This window comes from Mixophyes fleayi, chromosome 2 (genome assembly GCF_038048845.1).
Source record: "Mixophyes fleayi isolate aMixFle1 chromosome 2, aMixFle1.hap1, whole genome shotgun sequence".
Taxonomy (NCBI): Eukaryota; Metazoa; Chordata; class Amphibia; order Anura; family Limnodynastidae; genus Mixophyes; species Mixophyes fleayi.
In genome coordinates this window covers 71850275-71865657 of record NC_134403.1, presented here as the reverse complement: position 1 = coordinate 71865657, position 15383 = coordinate 71850275, and the positions used below count along the sequence as shown (strand labels likewise).

Here is a 15383-nt window from a genome sequence, read left to right as displayed (position 1 = left end):
CTTACTGGACAATAAATATATATGCGCCTTAAGTGCTCCAATGCTTATGATATGTGGTACAAATTGCTCCTCCACCATCCAATCCTTATGTGAGAACACTTACAGGAAAAGAGATATAATCAGACAGGATATCAGAAAAAATCTTTGCTTCTTTCTTGCATCGGATATACTCCCTCAATGCGATATGTGGAAAAGGTAGAATAAAACAAATCTAGTGTGATACTGTTTAACACTAGAAAATATTTTTATTTAACAGTGGTTGACATGGCAGCTTGGACCAAACATACAAAATTAGACCACAACATAAATATAAAATGTAAAATGTGGAATAAAATCAAAACCACTTTGGTAATAGATGGACCCCTACCAGATAGAAGTCTGAGTGAGCGTATGATAGTAAGTTCCCGGGAGTCTGCTTTCAAAGTGATCAGGAAATGTAATAAAATCCAGTGATTCCAACTTAGCGGCTGTTCCTGAGTTGGGCATTGGGAATTTATTTTACAAAAAAATCGGTCCAAAAAATAATGTATTTACGCCCAAATGATAAGTTGCATCGCAAGATGAGTCCAACGCTGCACATGTGTCAAGCTTACTTCAGTCATACCATCAGCCACATATGCAAACACACAACCAGGTCATAAGCACAAGAAAAGTTTGTTAACATTTGTTTTGATAATGAAAAACACAATTAGTATTAGGCTTCTTCCTTTGAATTAAAGTAGCAAACAATTTATTTTTAAACTATGCCCACAAAATCCACCAATATATGCACGGTAAATTGAAAAAGCACCTATCAGCTTCGTAGGTGAATTCACAATCAGCCAATCAGAAGTGGCAAGTTTCTGCTGCTGACTGTGGCTGGGTCACACGAGTTAATGTGATACGGTGCTGGGAGGATTAAGACCCAACTCCGGAGGGGTTAAATTACTTCCACTAGGCGCTCCGTGTATAAAGTTATGTTTAAATGTATTTTAATAAATGAAAACCCACCCTTTCAAGCACCTGTTATGGCCTATAATTTGATTTGAGCAGCTTCCACTTTTGTATTTGTCTGAGAGGCATGTTGGTGTCAGTAGCTGAGAGGGGGTACTGGCACTGAATTGCTGTTTGGAGGCTTCTGGGGTACCTCTTTGGTAAGTTGGCTCTCAATTTAAAAACACATATGTATGGCCCAAATATATGGGACTCTCATTGTTTAGAGTAGGGCCATCCTATTAGCAAAAGCGCCTTGGAGTGGCGGATGGCTTAAACATACATTTGCAAATGTGTGCAACAAAGACTTTTGCATTTTTATCTACAGTAGAAATGGCAGATCTGTTGCTGGCTATAGCAGTGTGCTGGGGGGAAAAATGTTGTGTGTATGTTCCTTGCAGGATAACCCCACCCTTTCAAGCACCTGTTATGGCCTATAAATTGATTTGAGCAGCTTCTACTTTTGTATTTGTCTGAGAGGCATGTTGGTGTCAGTAGCTGAGAGGGGGTACTGGCACTGAATTGCTGTTTGGAGGCTTCTGGGGTACCTCTTTGGTAAGTTGGCTCTAAATTTAAAAACACATATGTATGGCCCAAATATATGGGACTCTCATTGTTTAGAGTAGGACCATCCTATTAGCAAAAGCGCCTTGGCGTGGCGGATGGCTTAAACATACATTTGCAAATGTGTGCAACAAAGACTTTTGCATTTTTATCTACAGTAGAAATGGCAGATCTGTTGCTGGCTATAGCAGTGTGCTGGGGGAAAAAATATTGGTTGCTATAGACAACAGCCCCACTTTTTCAAACCCGCAGCTTACTAAATCTAGCCCTAAGTCTTTATCAGTAGTGATAACAGTCTTGTAATCATGCTAGATCATGTGTTTACAATCACTAGCAACTGTATAAATGTATTCTATGCTCAGTAGACATTAACAACATCCTAATAAATGTATTTCAAGGGGGAAAAAACAACACTTTTTATTTCTGAAACTGATTTATCATTGATGCCTATATTATTAATAGGTGACACCAATTCAATACTTTTTTTCCTGTGTGTTATTTTGGAAATTTATAGTCCACATAGGTATTGTATGTATCCTGCAGTATCGAGTGTAGTAGAGCACAGCAGACCTACACCTGAATTCATCAGGGCACCTATTTTCAGATCCGTTCCTTGTTGAATTTGGAAGTACACAGAGCCTTTTCTTTGTTTTTAAAGCGCATGTTGCGTTCAGAATATGTGCCTTGGTGAATCAGGCTCTCTATGCTTATATCATGTATACATACACCCACAGATACGAAAGGTGTGCGCCTGACGTAAGTGCTTCTCTTTTCGAGTTGATACAGTTATATATGTACATGTACATATATATGTAAAGATACAGCTGTATATGTGTCTCCATGCTGCATTTGCATAAACACACCCTTACTGTACTCAGCATATGTTAGACCGCCCCTCCCCTCGCCTGTTCTGCCTCTCCAGTCCAACGGAGGCACACGTATCAGATGGGTGCAGCTCTGCAGGTGCTCATATCCGTGCGCTCTCTTTGTGGGAATGCACAGTGCACATTTTCACAATTTAGGCTATGCAAACCGGCGTACATCCAGCTCAGCATCAGGCACCTAGTATGTAGAGATGCAGTTAAAAATAACATTAAAGAAGAGGAAAAATGGTGCAGCAGAGGAAAAAGATTGATGAGGGAAGTGGCAAAAACATTCAGTGTTGGAAAAAGGAAATGGGGAATCAAGCTCTGATAAAAAATTGTATTTTTAACCAATCTAAAATATTTTAGGTAACACTTTCGGTAGTAGAAATAAAATAAGCAAATGGACCAGTACACGCACACTTTCTGACAAGCATACGCGTTGCCTTAATTTCGACTTTGCTTGTAGCATTCAAGTGTTAATGCTCAATAAAGTACAATGTAGTTCTATTAGAATACTCATTACATTCATAATAGGTTATGCTGCAGCGAAGCTTTGGGACAATTTAATGAGTGTGTCTTAATGCTTTGTTAAATCCGGGACAAATTACAAGGTTTTCTTCTAGTTTGTTTTACCATAGTTCCTTTTCAACACCTCTGATCTGATCTACCTCTGACTTGCCCCTCACCTCATCTCTGTTAACCGCCTGTCACTCCCACCTACAGGACGTCCACCCACTTCTACAGACTTATGAACTTCCCTGCCATGTCCAAGCAGACTTTCTCACAGCTTTCAAATCATTAAATGCTCCCTAAATGAGCGTCCTTTATTAGAGCTTACCTTACTCCCACCCATACTACCCACACTGGTACCCTTTCCCTGCCATCCCAATCTCCAGTCTGAGCCATCCTCATTCCTCTTGTTTCAGTTGTGCCCTCTTATTACAATGTAAACTCTCTCATGAGCAGTACCTTCCCTTCCCATTGTCTTCATGTCCCCATTTACTTTGTCTACCTTGTATGTCCCTATTTAATATAGGGACATACAAGACAGACAAATTTAAGGTGCTGCAGAACACTGTGGTGCTTTACAAATTTACAATAATTGTTTATGAACCCTTAAACATATTCACCCCATTATTGTACAGGTGCCATGGTCTGCCCAAAAGTCACTTTAATCTTTTGAACATCAATTTATTAGATTGAATCTACACAATTGCTTATTTAAATAACCTTTTCTCCAGGCAGCAGGGAAACACAGTTTGGGGGCACAGACATTACACCAGTGTTCACATTTGAGTAAAAAAAAAATATACTCTTAACCATTCCCATCTAGAGAATTCCGCTACAGGAACGTGACCCCTCTTTATAATGGAATATAGAATATAGGAGAGCAATATTACTAAACTTTATAGCCAGTACAAGAACCCACTTGCACATTATAAATATTTGTGGGTCTTGTTTATTAACTAGTGGAACAAATGATGAAAACATGTACTGGACCATCTGACTATTTACACACATACTTTCCAATGTGTGTGTCTGTGTGTGTGTGACAGTCTGTGTACAGAGGGGAGGGGTGAGCAGGGGAGAACGGGCTGCTTATGCTCAGCCAATCCCCCGCTCTGCTCCGAGAGTGAAGACATGATGAGATAAGGGGCTGGCAAAATCCTTGTAACCTCAGAAGGCAGAGGCTGAGCTGCAGATCCCTGCAGAGCACGGACTGACCCTAACATAAGACAGGACTCGCACGATGGATCCCAACAGTCCCAGAAAGATCCAATTCACTGTCCCACTGTTGGAACCACATCTGGACCCGGAGGCAGCAGAACAGGTGAGCGTGAAGGATTTGTTCATTCTAAGTAATAAAGGAGACAAAGGAAGTATACACAAATATATATACACAAGTGCAGCCATATAGCAATGGGAAGGTAAGAGTTAGATACAGAGCACCAGCAAAGAGCAGGAGTGTGAAGGAGAGTTATAATTTGGGAGACTGTAAAATAAGAGTGAGAAGAAATAGCATCGAGATTCCAAGCGAGATATATATATAAGCCAGGGAAGGTGAGAGAGTGATACAAGAGAAGTGTGAAGAAGAAAGGGTGCAGGGAGATAAGGAGAGACGTTGTAGCGGAGGAGTGAGGGAGATGTAACACTGGGAAAGGTCACATGCAAACTCCAAACTGTAATTAAATACTGCAGGGTTGATATGGTTCAGTATGTGGGTTAATGTGCAGCTGTGTTATGAGATGATAGTGTATCCTATAGTGTATCCTAATATATATGTTTATGTATATATATATATATATATATATATATATATATATATATATATATATATATATATATAAATACACTAAACAGTAATAATATCACTGTTTAGTGTATTTATTATATATATAAATTAATTATGGTGAAAGTGCACTATGTATTTAAAGCATATATCTTCAGAAATAAAACCATGTCTATGTAGGTATCTTGCATTGATGGTACTTTGCATCTGGATTGATATCTCTCACTGTCAGTGTAAAACATGCTAAAATGTTTATTTTTTTTCATTGATGTGGAGTCTCAATGAGCTGTATGATTTTTAAAAAGGCAGACTTAAGTATTGGAAGAAAGAATTTGTAAACTACGTGTAGTTATATTTTAATTTGTATTTTCACTGCAGCTAATAACAATGAGCTTCATTTATAAACAGCACAATTACAGAGATTGAGTGCAATCCTTTGGTGAAAAGAGTGCACCTTGATTTGTGCTGATGTGCCTAGATTTCTGACACTAGTCTCTGGTTGCGAAAGAAAATGTCATAATTTATGCAGGGGCAGACCTAGACTTTTTTTAATGGGTAATTTTGCATATCCACATCCCTCCTGCATTCTGCTAGGTTGGTCCTGGTTGCACCCCCCCCTCAAGATAATTGGACCTCTCCAATGCAATTTAATGTTATAAAGATTGCTGCTAGGAGGTGGGGGCGATTGCCCCGATCACCCCACTCTGGATCTGCCAGTGCGTTTATGGCAGAGAAGAAGTTTGCATCAGCCAGTGGTAGAATTTGGGTGGAGCTAACCATTCTCTTCTAAGGATGGAGTAAGTGCTTTGGTGCGCCTAATTTTGTGGAGCCATGCACAAATACGATTTACAGTGTGATTCTAGAAATGTGTAAAGGAATGGGGACTACACACATCTATGTGCATTCTTTGCTATGTTGAAAAAGCAACACATGATTATTGCACCAGCTAAGAGCTGGTGGAGATTTTTATTCTTTTAATGGGACACAGTTTGCACCATCTATTTGCATGTCAACTGAGAAACTTTTAGGGCAATGTTCATAAAAAAATATAAACACAGAAAGGGGACTCGTGGAATAAAGGCAGTCCCAGTTTTCCACCTCTGTTAGTATTACTTTCCTCTACATATGAGACTAAACTGTACAGTATCCTTGATGAAAAGTTGAAAGGATTAATTCAATCAAAGATGTGGTTGTAAATTGGTAGGAGGTTGATGTTTGATGTGACTTTATCACAGTGCGTCATTTCAGATATCCCACCTCCCCATAAACAGTTTGTATAGGTGTCTCTAAAGACTGGAAAGTAGGCATGTTGTACCTTGTAGTGCTCTGGACCTTCCATATGGACACACCTGTGCAAAGCTAACGCATTTTGCTTTCTAAGTGATGTCCGCTCTGTGGCTTATTTAATAGAGTGTCTTTAAGGATTCACAATAATTTAGAGTCCATTTGCACTTACATTTTTTGTGTTTCAGATATTGTGAGTATATACATATAAGGCAAATATCCTAATTAATTTTAAAGACATATCTTTCTTGTAAATGATAATGACATTTGCACTAGAACTGCACTGAATTTTTGTTAGTGATTTATTAACATATTGAAAAAGAGAAAGGCAGAGAGCAAAATCAATTGCATCCAATTACACTGTGCTTTAAAGCAGACCTATTATTTCCTTAACAGCAGATTTCTATCTCGAAAGCCGCAATGAATACCAGAAAGGAAAGTTTGTATTTTTTACTTTTTTATTTCTGTTTTACAAAACTAACGGGGGCAATTATTTTTTCATTATTCACATTTCTGTGAAATCTGTGTCCTTTATTTCATTTGCAGTTAAGGCCACTGACAATATGGAGAATTATCTCACTAGTGCCCCTATGTATGTAGCACAGCATAATATGAAAGATAGTTTTCAATCCTTATCGCAGTGATAAGGATTTAACTATCTTTCATATTTATCAAAATACCTACTCAGGAACAGCAGTTCAGATAAACTGCTGTTCATGTGAAGTAAAAAACTTACTTACCACTGCTTCTTTATGCAAGCGTTCGGGATTGCATCTTCATTCCTCCTTTAATCCCCTGTGCGCATGCGCGGACCGAAAAGCTTGGGCATGCGCACTGAGAACCCTACTGTGCACTAAACGAAGTTGAGTCATGTGACAGGGAGGCATCACATGATCCCTCCACAAATGCTCTGTCCAGCTCTGATCTTCGGAACACAGCTGACAGCAATGAAAGTTTTCAATTACGAAAATGAAGCTGGCGTATATTGACATGAAAAAAAAACTGACTCCCATTGACCTATAGATTGTAAGCTTTCGAGCAGGGCCTTCTCACCTCTTTGTCTGTGTTACCCAGTATTGTTTATTACTGTGTTTGTCCCCATTTGTAAAGCACTACGGAATTTGCTGGCGCTATATAAATAAATGTTGATGATGATGATAAAATAAATCAAATGTGGACTTTTTTGGAAATAATTGCTAACATGACATAGTTCATGTTTGCAGGTCTACTATAATTATAATAATTTCAATTCTGGCATTTCCCCCAAAAAACTCAGCTTCAAGTAACTTGCAAACAATGGAAGAAGTCTACATTGTCTTTTCACAGAGCTCATTCTCACTGTTCTAATTAGCTTCCCTTCAAAGAACATCTCACTATAACAAGTTTATTACAGGAGAAATCCCTCAAGGCACTATATGCACAAGATCAAACAAGCTGGCAAATATAGCAGTGATTGTGTAAGAAAACACTATTCTATCATTCTGTTTGTCAAATCAAAATAACCATATAATTCTAGTTCTTAATAATTATAATAGTAATTAATAATATTCCTTAATTGTAATACTTGTGCAATGAATTTATTTAACATTATTATTCATAATATATATAGTGCCAACATATTGCTCAGTACTATTCATTTAGTTCTGACTTTCTAGACATAAAGGTTCCAGGTAATCAGCCCTCAACCTATTTTGATTGAAAAAGTATCTTTTGTATAGAGGTACAAAAAAATCCCGTGTCATGAGATGCGGCCGCCTGTGCGCCCCCCCTGGGCTGATATCTGCCAGCCTGCACCTGCAGTACACCATGAAACATAATCATTCATACTTTATAGTACAATACAAGACATAAGGTAAAAGATATGACATCCTATACTATATATCAAGTAGTGCACTAACCATGCAAAACTTAAACAACATAACAGTTTCAAATAAAGGTTGTGAGGGGAAGATAGATAAAAGGGATGGGGGGGGATCAGAAGCCCAGAGCTTTATTGAGAGACAGACACAAATGTAGGGAAAGGTGCATAAATTAAGGCAAGACCATACTTGCCAACTCTCCCGGAATGTCCTGGAGACTCCCGAAATTCAGGTCGGTCTCACGGACTCCCAAGAGGGCTGGCAAATCCCCCACATCCCGCTACTGGCACCCCAAAAAGACGCGATTCGTGGTGAATTGTGTCATTTTGGCCACGCCCCCCACGATGGAAATGCCGGTTTGTTGTGGGGGGTGTGGCCAAAATAATGCGTTTGGCCGCGCCCCGACCCCTCCTGCCCTCTAGTCATGCTCCTCTCCCAGAAAGAGCTATGAGAAAGTAGGCAAGTATGGGCAAGACATTTCAACAAAACTTGAAACAGTGATGGGGAAACGGGTTGGATGGGGATAAGGGAGGGGGGAGACACAAGCCAAAGCATTATTGAAAAAACAGACACATGGGGGGAGAAGGAGAAGAGTGAGACCTGATACTCTGGCACAGGTGTAGTGACAGGAAGTGCCTCTTAAAGTCCAGGGGGCCAATAGAAATGTAGTGGGAGGCAGTGCTGTTCTCAGCTGAAGCCGCGATTATCCAATAGCGTCCCGTTGCCTAGCAACCCATGCGCAGAAGACCACGCCGGGCGGTAACGCAGGCGACCGTCCCGAGGAGACAGCGGGACAGCGCCTGACAGTTTGGTAACTTTTTATTGCTATAAAGGAAAAGCAAACAACAAAATGAAGAATCTGAAGAAAAATGGCTTAAAACAAATTTTTATACCATTTTTAATTTGAGCCATTGATAAAGGATTTGTGAATCAAACTATTGTCTTAAAATCATTAAATTTGTGCAAACCAAGACAGGGTTGCTTTGCTTATTTCAATATATAGACAATATTGGCACAAATGCTAAGGACTATGAATGTTGCTGCAACTATCTGTGTTTTATCTACAGTTTATCTACAGCACTGTAAACTCCAGTTTTCACAGAACATACATGTATGCCTCAGGGGCAGATGCAATTAATTTCAATTGTGCTGAGAATTTCAGTAGATGAGCACATTTGACTTTTGTTATTTAATCATTTGCACATGTAAGGTCCCTTGAGCTTGTAAGCTATTTATTTCACTGTGTTTTTTCAATATTGCGTTTTTATATATATTATTGCATTCATAGTATTCTCATAGTTTTACATTTAAATTCTATTGTGTCGTAAAGGTGGAAAACAAAAATATGTGTTCCACCCCCACCTTTATTATAGTTTTGTGGTCTGCTACATTCATGTGAATGAGAAAGTGCACACTCTTTTGAAACTAGATATAACATGTCAGGATATTTTACTAGAGATGAGCGGGCTCGGATTCCGCTAATCCGAGCCCACCTGAACAGTGCGGATCCGAACGGGATCCGAGCACTGTTCGGATATTTCCGGCGGGCAAAAAATGAAAATGAGGCTCTGTCGTCCAAGTCTCGCGTCGAATCTCGCGAGGAGTGGGAGGGAGGGCCCAGAACAATTCCATCTTGTACCTCTTTTTTTGGCATTATGTGCTCAAGCTACCTCTGTGCAACCTTTTGGCCTAAAAACAATATTGTGAGGTGTTCAGAATAGACTGGAAATTAGTGGAAATGATTGTTATTGAATGTTATTGAGGTTAATAATAGCGTAGGAGTGAAAAAAAACCCCACAAAACTGGTTTTTAGCACTTTTTATGTTTTTTTCAAAATAAATCCAAACCAAAACCTTTCGTCAGGTGTTTTGCGAAACAAATCCGAACCCAAAACCTCGAGCAAATCCGAATCCAAAACACAAAACATGTGACACCAAAAGTGGCCGGTGCACATCCCTATATTTTACATGATTTTACAATAGTTGTCTACTCTCCCGGAATGGCCGGGAGACTCCCGAATTTCTGGGTGTTCTCCTGGACTCCCGGGAGAGCAGGACAGCCTCCATGATCCCGGCCAGTTCAGTAAGTTAAAAGGAGAGGGCGGGGCTTAGTGACGCGATTCAGGTGTCATTGTGGCCCGTTCCCCCGCACTGTTATAGGCCAAAAATGGTGATGACAGTTTAGGGGGCAGGGCCAGTGACACGATTCTCCGAGCATTTGTAACATTTGCCATATCTCCACTGACATTAGATTCCCCAATCCTATTTAACCCCTTCAATTCTAATGATGAGTGGAACATCAAGAAAACATACCTCAAATGTGCTAAGGACCAATCCCACTCTTCCTTAGTGCTGAAGGAGTTCAATTAAATAAAAAGGGGGAGGAATTTTTCAATGTCCAAATTTCCCCCATCCTGGCTTAAAAAACAAAATTTGGACCCACTCATTTGAGAGAGGATAGTCTGCTCTTTTAAATGACATTGAAGCTAGAATGTGATCAGCCAAAAAAGTACCAAAATAGGTTCAGCTCATTGGTGCGGAAAAACCTCAGTGATGAAGGGGTTAACAAGGATCGCCAATTTCTGTTATTCTTTGTATAAAGCTCTTTTATATTGGGAATAGTTTTTAAAATATATTTTTATTGTTTTATATTTTTATTCTATTTTTAATATCTATTTAATTTTTATTGTTACAAAGTAAAACTGAAAGCCCAAGTCTGAGCTTCCAGTTCCACTGCTCATGCAATGGAGCTACTAGCCAGGTCTCGATTGCACCGATCTCCTGTGACTGGACCAGTGAAGAGGCAAGTTAACTGTTACCACTCTAAGCCACTGTCACCCAGGGAGCTGAGTATTGACAAATTGCAGTGTTAAGTGATCAAGTGATAAATTGTGGCGACAGAAAATTAGCCTTATCATCGAATTACAAACATTGATTTTATTCCTTTCCTGCCATTCAGTTGTAGATTTGCTGGTGTGCTTAGGATCATTGCCCTGTTGTATGGTCTAATATCTTCTAAGCTTTAGTTGTCGGACATAGTCTGACAGTTTCCTGTAGAATACTCTGGTTTAATGAGGAGTTACACTGTATACACTGTGAGCAGAGACGCTGTATTGTATACTGTGGGCATATCAGTGGTAATGTATGTACTTTATACTATGGGAGCTGACTTCATGACTCATTCACATTTGCATTCTTCATGCATATATCATTCATCTAACATGAAAATGAATCCAAAATGAAGATGAGTTTTTTTATAAAGGTGTTTTTTATGTTGCTGTTATGCTTTCATTCCAATACCATATAAATGGCTGAATGGGAACGTATGAAACATACTACATTAGAAATACTGTCGATGCAAAGAAGGGAATTGTGCCACTAAAGTAAATTGTGTCATACAGCAATTTGCAACTATTAGCCTTATATTTAAAATATATGGAAACGTACATGGATATAAATTAAGACACTGGGCTAAGGACACTGCTTACAAGACCACTTAGTTATACTCTCCCCCTTATTTTTGATATTATGTGTATTTTGGGAAAGGAAATATCTTTATTTCTGAGACCAAGGGAGAAAATTAGTTTTTTGTTTTTAACATTGCTAGAAGAAATCTCCAATTAAGCATATGTGGGGAAGGAGTCTGATAGCAGGAAATGCTAACTAAGTCTTTTGAGATGAAGTGTCAAATGTCCGCTCTGGCTGAAGGCCCAGCAGGGGGTCGTTACTGTGTGGCCTTTTGTCCAGGGTGTTGGAACCTGTCTGAACATTGTACACAGCACAAAACGCAGGAAATCACAGCAAGTTTTAGGATATCACAGATAAGTGTAAATATTGGTAGCTTTGCATTGCATGTAAATCCATGTTCGGGGAAACAATTTGCATCCTGATTCTAAAAATAGCTCAGACCTCAAGGGGGCTGGCTTAGCTTGTGAGGCTGTGTTCAAATCTGTATAAAAAGCACTGTCTTGTATTGAAAATTGTTCTTCTGGTTCCATGTGACCTGATCAATGCTACCTTCAATCAGTGTGACTGCAAATAAACATCATTTGCTTCAAAGACCTGCTTGAAAACATCTTCCATGATGAAAATCTTGTGACCTACCAATTAGATCCAAAATCTAATCCGTTCCCGGCTGTTTCTGAGGTTTGGACCGAGCATCCAGTACCACCGTTCGGCCCGCTACCCAGTAACTCTGCCCAGTGTGATAGGCCAGGGAGGATCCATCCACAGCAACCCTGATTTATAGGAAGAAATCAGGAGTACCAGCCCAGGTACACCAGTAACGGGGTACACTCACAGCGTTAATTACCCAGAAGGAAACAGGTTCTGGATACCGGTAAGGAGCCCAGTGGTGGCAGCATTTGTAAGCCCCTCCTACTGTGGCAACAGGGCACATTTGGGATAATGAAAGGGAACGGTGGTAAAGTAAGCCCAGCCGGTTCGAACCATCAACAGGCAGGATTGCATACGCGGCCCATCCTATTACAATCATACATATACAGTGGGCTTGTGAGGTGGATATATTGTTATGTTGTTAACAGAAATAGAAAAGTCAGGTAGGTAACGTCTGTTGGCAGGTGGGAATATTATTAACTCGGTATTTGAAAGAGTGAGTTAGAGTTGACAAGAGGACATCCAAGATGCAATGGCAGAAAAACAGTCAGTAATGCGGGCCGACACAGATGGTGAGAGATCAGTAGAGGATCGATAAATGCGTGTATCATCCACATAGAGATGATACTGAAGTCCAAAGGAGCTTATTAGTTTTTCAAGAAAAGTGGTATAGATAGAGAACAGCAAGGACTTAGTACTGAGCATTGTGGTACTCCAACTGATAAAGGAAGCGGAGCAGATGTGGTCCCAGAAAAACAGAGGTCAGCAGTGTAAACTGCATCAGGGAGATACAGGAGAGTTAAAATTGAGTAATAGCATTTACATTTAGCAGTGAACAAATCATTGACAACCTTAGTGGAGTGTTGAGAATGAAAGTCTGACTGAAGAGGATCCATTAGGTCTTGTGAGGAAAGAAAGTATGTGAGGCGAGTACCGGGAACTCGAGAAGCTTAGAGGGGCATGGAAGCTGAGAGGTGGAATGATAATTTGAGAGAGAAATTGGTCCGGAATTTTGTTTTTTTCAGAATAGGAGTAATCACTGCGTGTTTGAATAATGACAGAAAGATACCAGTAGAGGGAGAGGGAATACTGATTTTAGTTAGGGATGGGATGAGCAGAGGATACAGGGATCTACTGATTTGTGAGGGAATGGGATCAAGAGGACGGGTAGTAGAGTAGGAAGATAAGACGAGAGTAGATACTTCACCTAGATTTGCAGAATCAAATGAAGAGAGGGAGTCAGAGGGTGCCGGGAATGAATTGAGCTGGTTATTTGTTGAGGAAGATGATACCATATCAAGTTGGATCCTATCAATCTTGTTCTTGAAGTAGGAAGCAAGATCTTGTACACTGATAGTAGTCAGAAGGTTTGGGGGGGAAGGTTGAGAAGAGATTTAAACATGTTAAAAAGGCTTTTGGGGCCCAGATATTTCTTGATTAAGACACTACCTCCCTCCCTCCCCTTCCTTTTTTTCCCCCTCTCCTTCCCTCCAACCCCAAGCCCCAATCCTCCACCTCACACAAAACTCAAAAACCCCATTTCCTAATTTCATGTCCATTTTGTAATTATATGTCACATAAGTTGTTAAAGAATTGCAATGATTTGATTATCTGCTGTGTACTTGTTCTTGCACTATGTCAACAGACTGATCTTGTTTATATTTTCCTCTCCTTTTTGTATACACTGTTTATGACACAGTTTTTGAAATGAGAACATTAAAAAAATAAAAGGCATTAGGGGTTAGAAGACTAAGCAGAGATGAGTGATTGTCAGAGCATTTCGATAGGAGTGGTAAATAGCCGTATATGTGAGGAAATCATTAGAGATATGAGATTTACTCCAGTGATACTCTGCTTTACGAGAAAGTTTTTGAAGATTTAGTGAAGATTTTGTGTTACTTTATCGCGCCACAGCTGACATCGATGTCAACACAGGGTATGAGAGTCGCTGAAGCCACTTTATCAAGGGCTGTTGTGAGGGTTGAGGTGCTGCCAAATCAGGGGAGAAGAATGTAGAAATTGGGAAGAGAAGGTGTTGGAAAGAGTTGCAAAGCTGTTGAAAAGTAATAGAGTTAATGTTTCTGCGGGTTTGAGGAGACTTGGTAGAGTTTGACAGCAGAGAGGTTACAGTAGTGGGGGAGAGCTTGTAGCTGACAGGGTGATGATCTGAAAGAGGGAAAGGAGTGGGCAGCACAGTGGCCTATTGGTTAGCACTTCTGCCTCACAGCACTGGGGTCATGAGTTCAATTCCCGACCATGGCCTTATCTGTGTGGAGTTTGTATGTTCTCCCTGTGTTTGCGTGGGTTTCCTCCGGGTGCTCCGGTTTCCTCCCACACTCCAAAAACATACTGGTAGGTTAATTGGCTGCTACGAAAATTGACCCTAGTCTCTCCTTCTCTGTCTGTCTCCCTCTCTGTCTGTCTTTGTGTGAGTGTGTGTCTATAGTAGGGAATTTAGACTGTAAGCTCCAATGGGGCAGGGACTGATGTGAATGAGTTCTCTGTACAGCGCTGCAGAATTAGTTGCGCTATATAAGTAAATGATGATGATGGTTTAGGAAATCAGGAACAGAGCATAGAAAACAAGATCAAAGCACTGGCCATCCAGATGAGTAGAGAATTCAATCAACTGAGAGAGGCCGAGAAAGGAAGTTAGAGAGAGTAGTTTTAGAGAGAGGGTAGAAAAAGTGAATTATCAATGTTAACATCACCCATGACGATGGTGGGGATGTTGGAAGAAAAGAATTGAGGGATCCATACAGAGAAACGTTCAAGAAATTGTTGGTGTGGTCCTTGAGCGCAATAGATAACAGAAACACGCATAGAGAATTAATTCAAATTTCAAGCAAGCGGCCCTCATGTGTTTGCATCACAGTTGGCAGTCATTCCCTGATGATGAGTGTCAAGACAGGCAGGAGGGAGGGTTAGTCTGAGATTTAATTGTGTTGCCCCCCCCCCCCCCACCATGGCTGTTTTTGCTGGTTTAATTCTCCACCACCCTTTGTGTATGCTGGTAGCCATTTCTACACCTTGAGGCCTGCTCTCCTATCCCAGCACAAGAAAAGCTGTATAAAAACTAAGTAGGAAAATACCATGAGTGACACCTTTGAAAATCTGCTATCCTTGGCTCTCTTTTCTTTACCTACACCTGGGCGCAGCAGGGAGCGGATATATGGAGGGAGGGTGCATAGATGCATTTTGTAAAGAAAGTAAAGTCCTTATTTATTGTGTGTTTTTTAGTTTTTAATTAAAAAGGAAAACTTCCTAGAGCTGATGGAGTGGGGCAACAAAACTTGTTGTGCCAGCTTGCCACCAGAAATGGTTCGGTATTAGCAGACATGATGGCCTACTCCCGAGTTTAAAAAAAAAGAAAGAAAATTATATATATATATATATATATATATATATATATATATATATATATATATATATA

At 40.1% G+C, this 15383-nt stretch overlaps 1 protein-coding gene across 1 annotated transcript in view; it reads left to right on the top strand.

Moving 5' to 3' along the window:
• The first annotated feature begins 3819 nt into the window (after positions 1–3819).
• PPP1R1A (protein phosphatase 1 regulatory inhibitor subunit 1A) overlaps positions 3820–15383 on the top strand; it is a 122736-nt gene continuing 111172 nt past the window's right edge. The window contains exon 1 of the mRNA XM_075199253.1: positions 3820–4233. Within this exon, the coding sequence (XP_075055354.1) occupies positions 4153–4233 (81 nt within the window). The 5' untranslated portion in view covers positions 3820–4152. The remainder of the gene's footprint in view (positions 4234–15383) is intronic.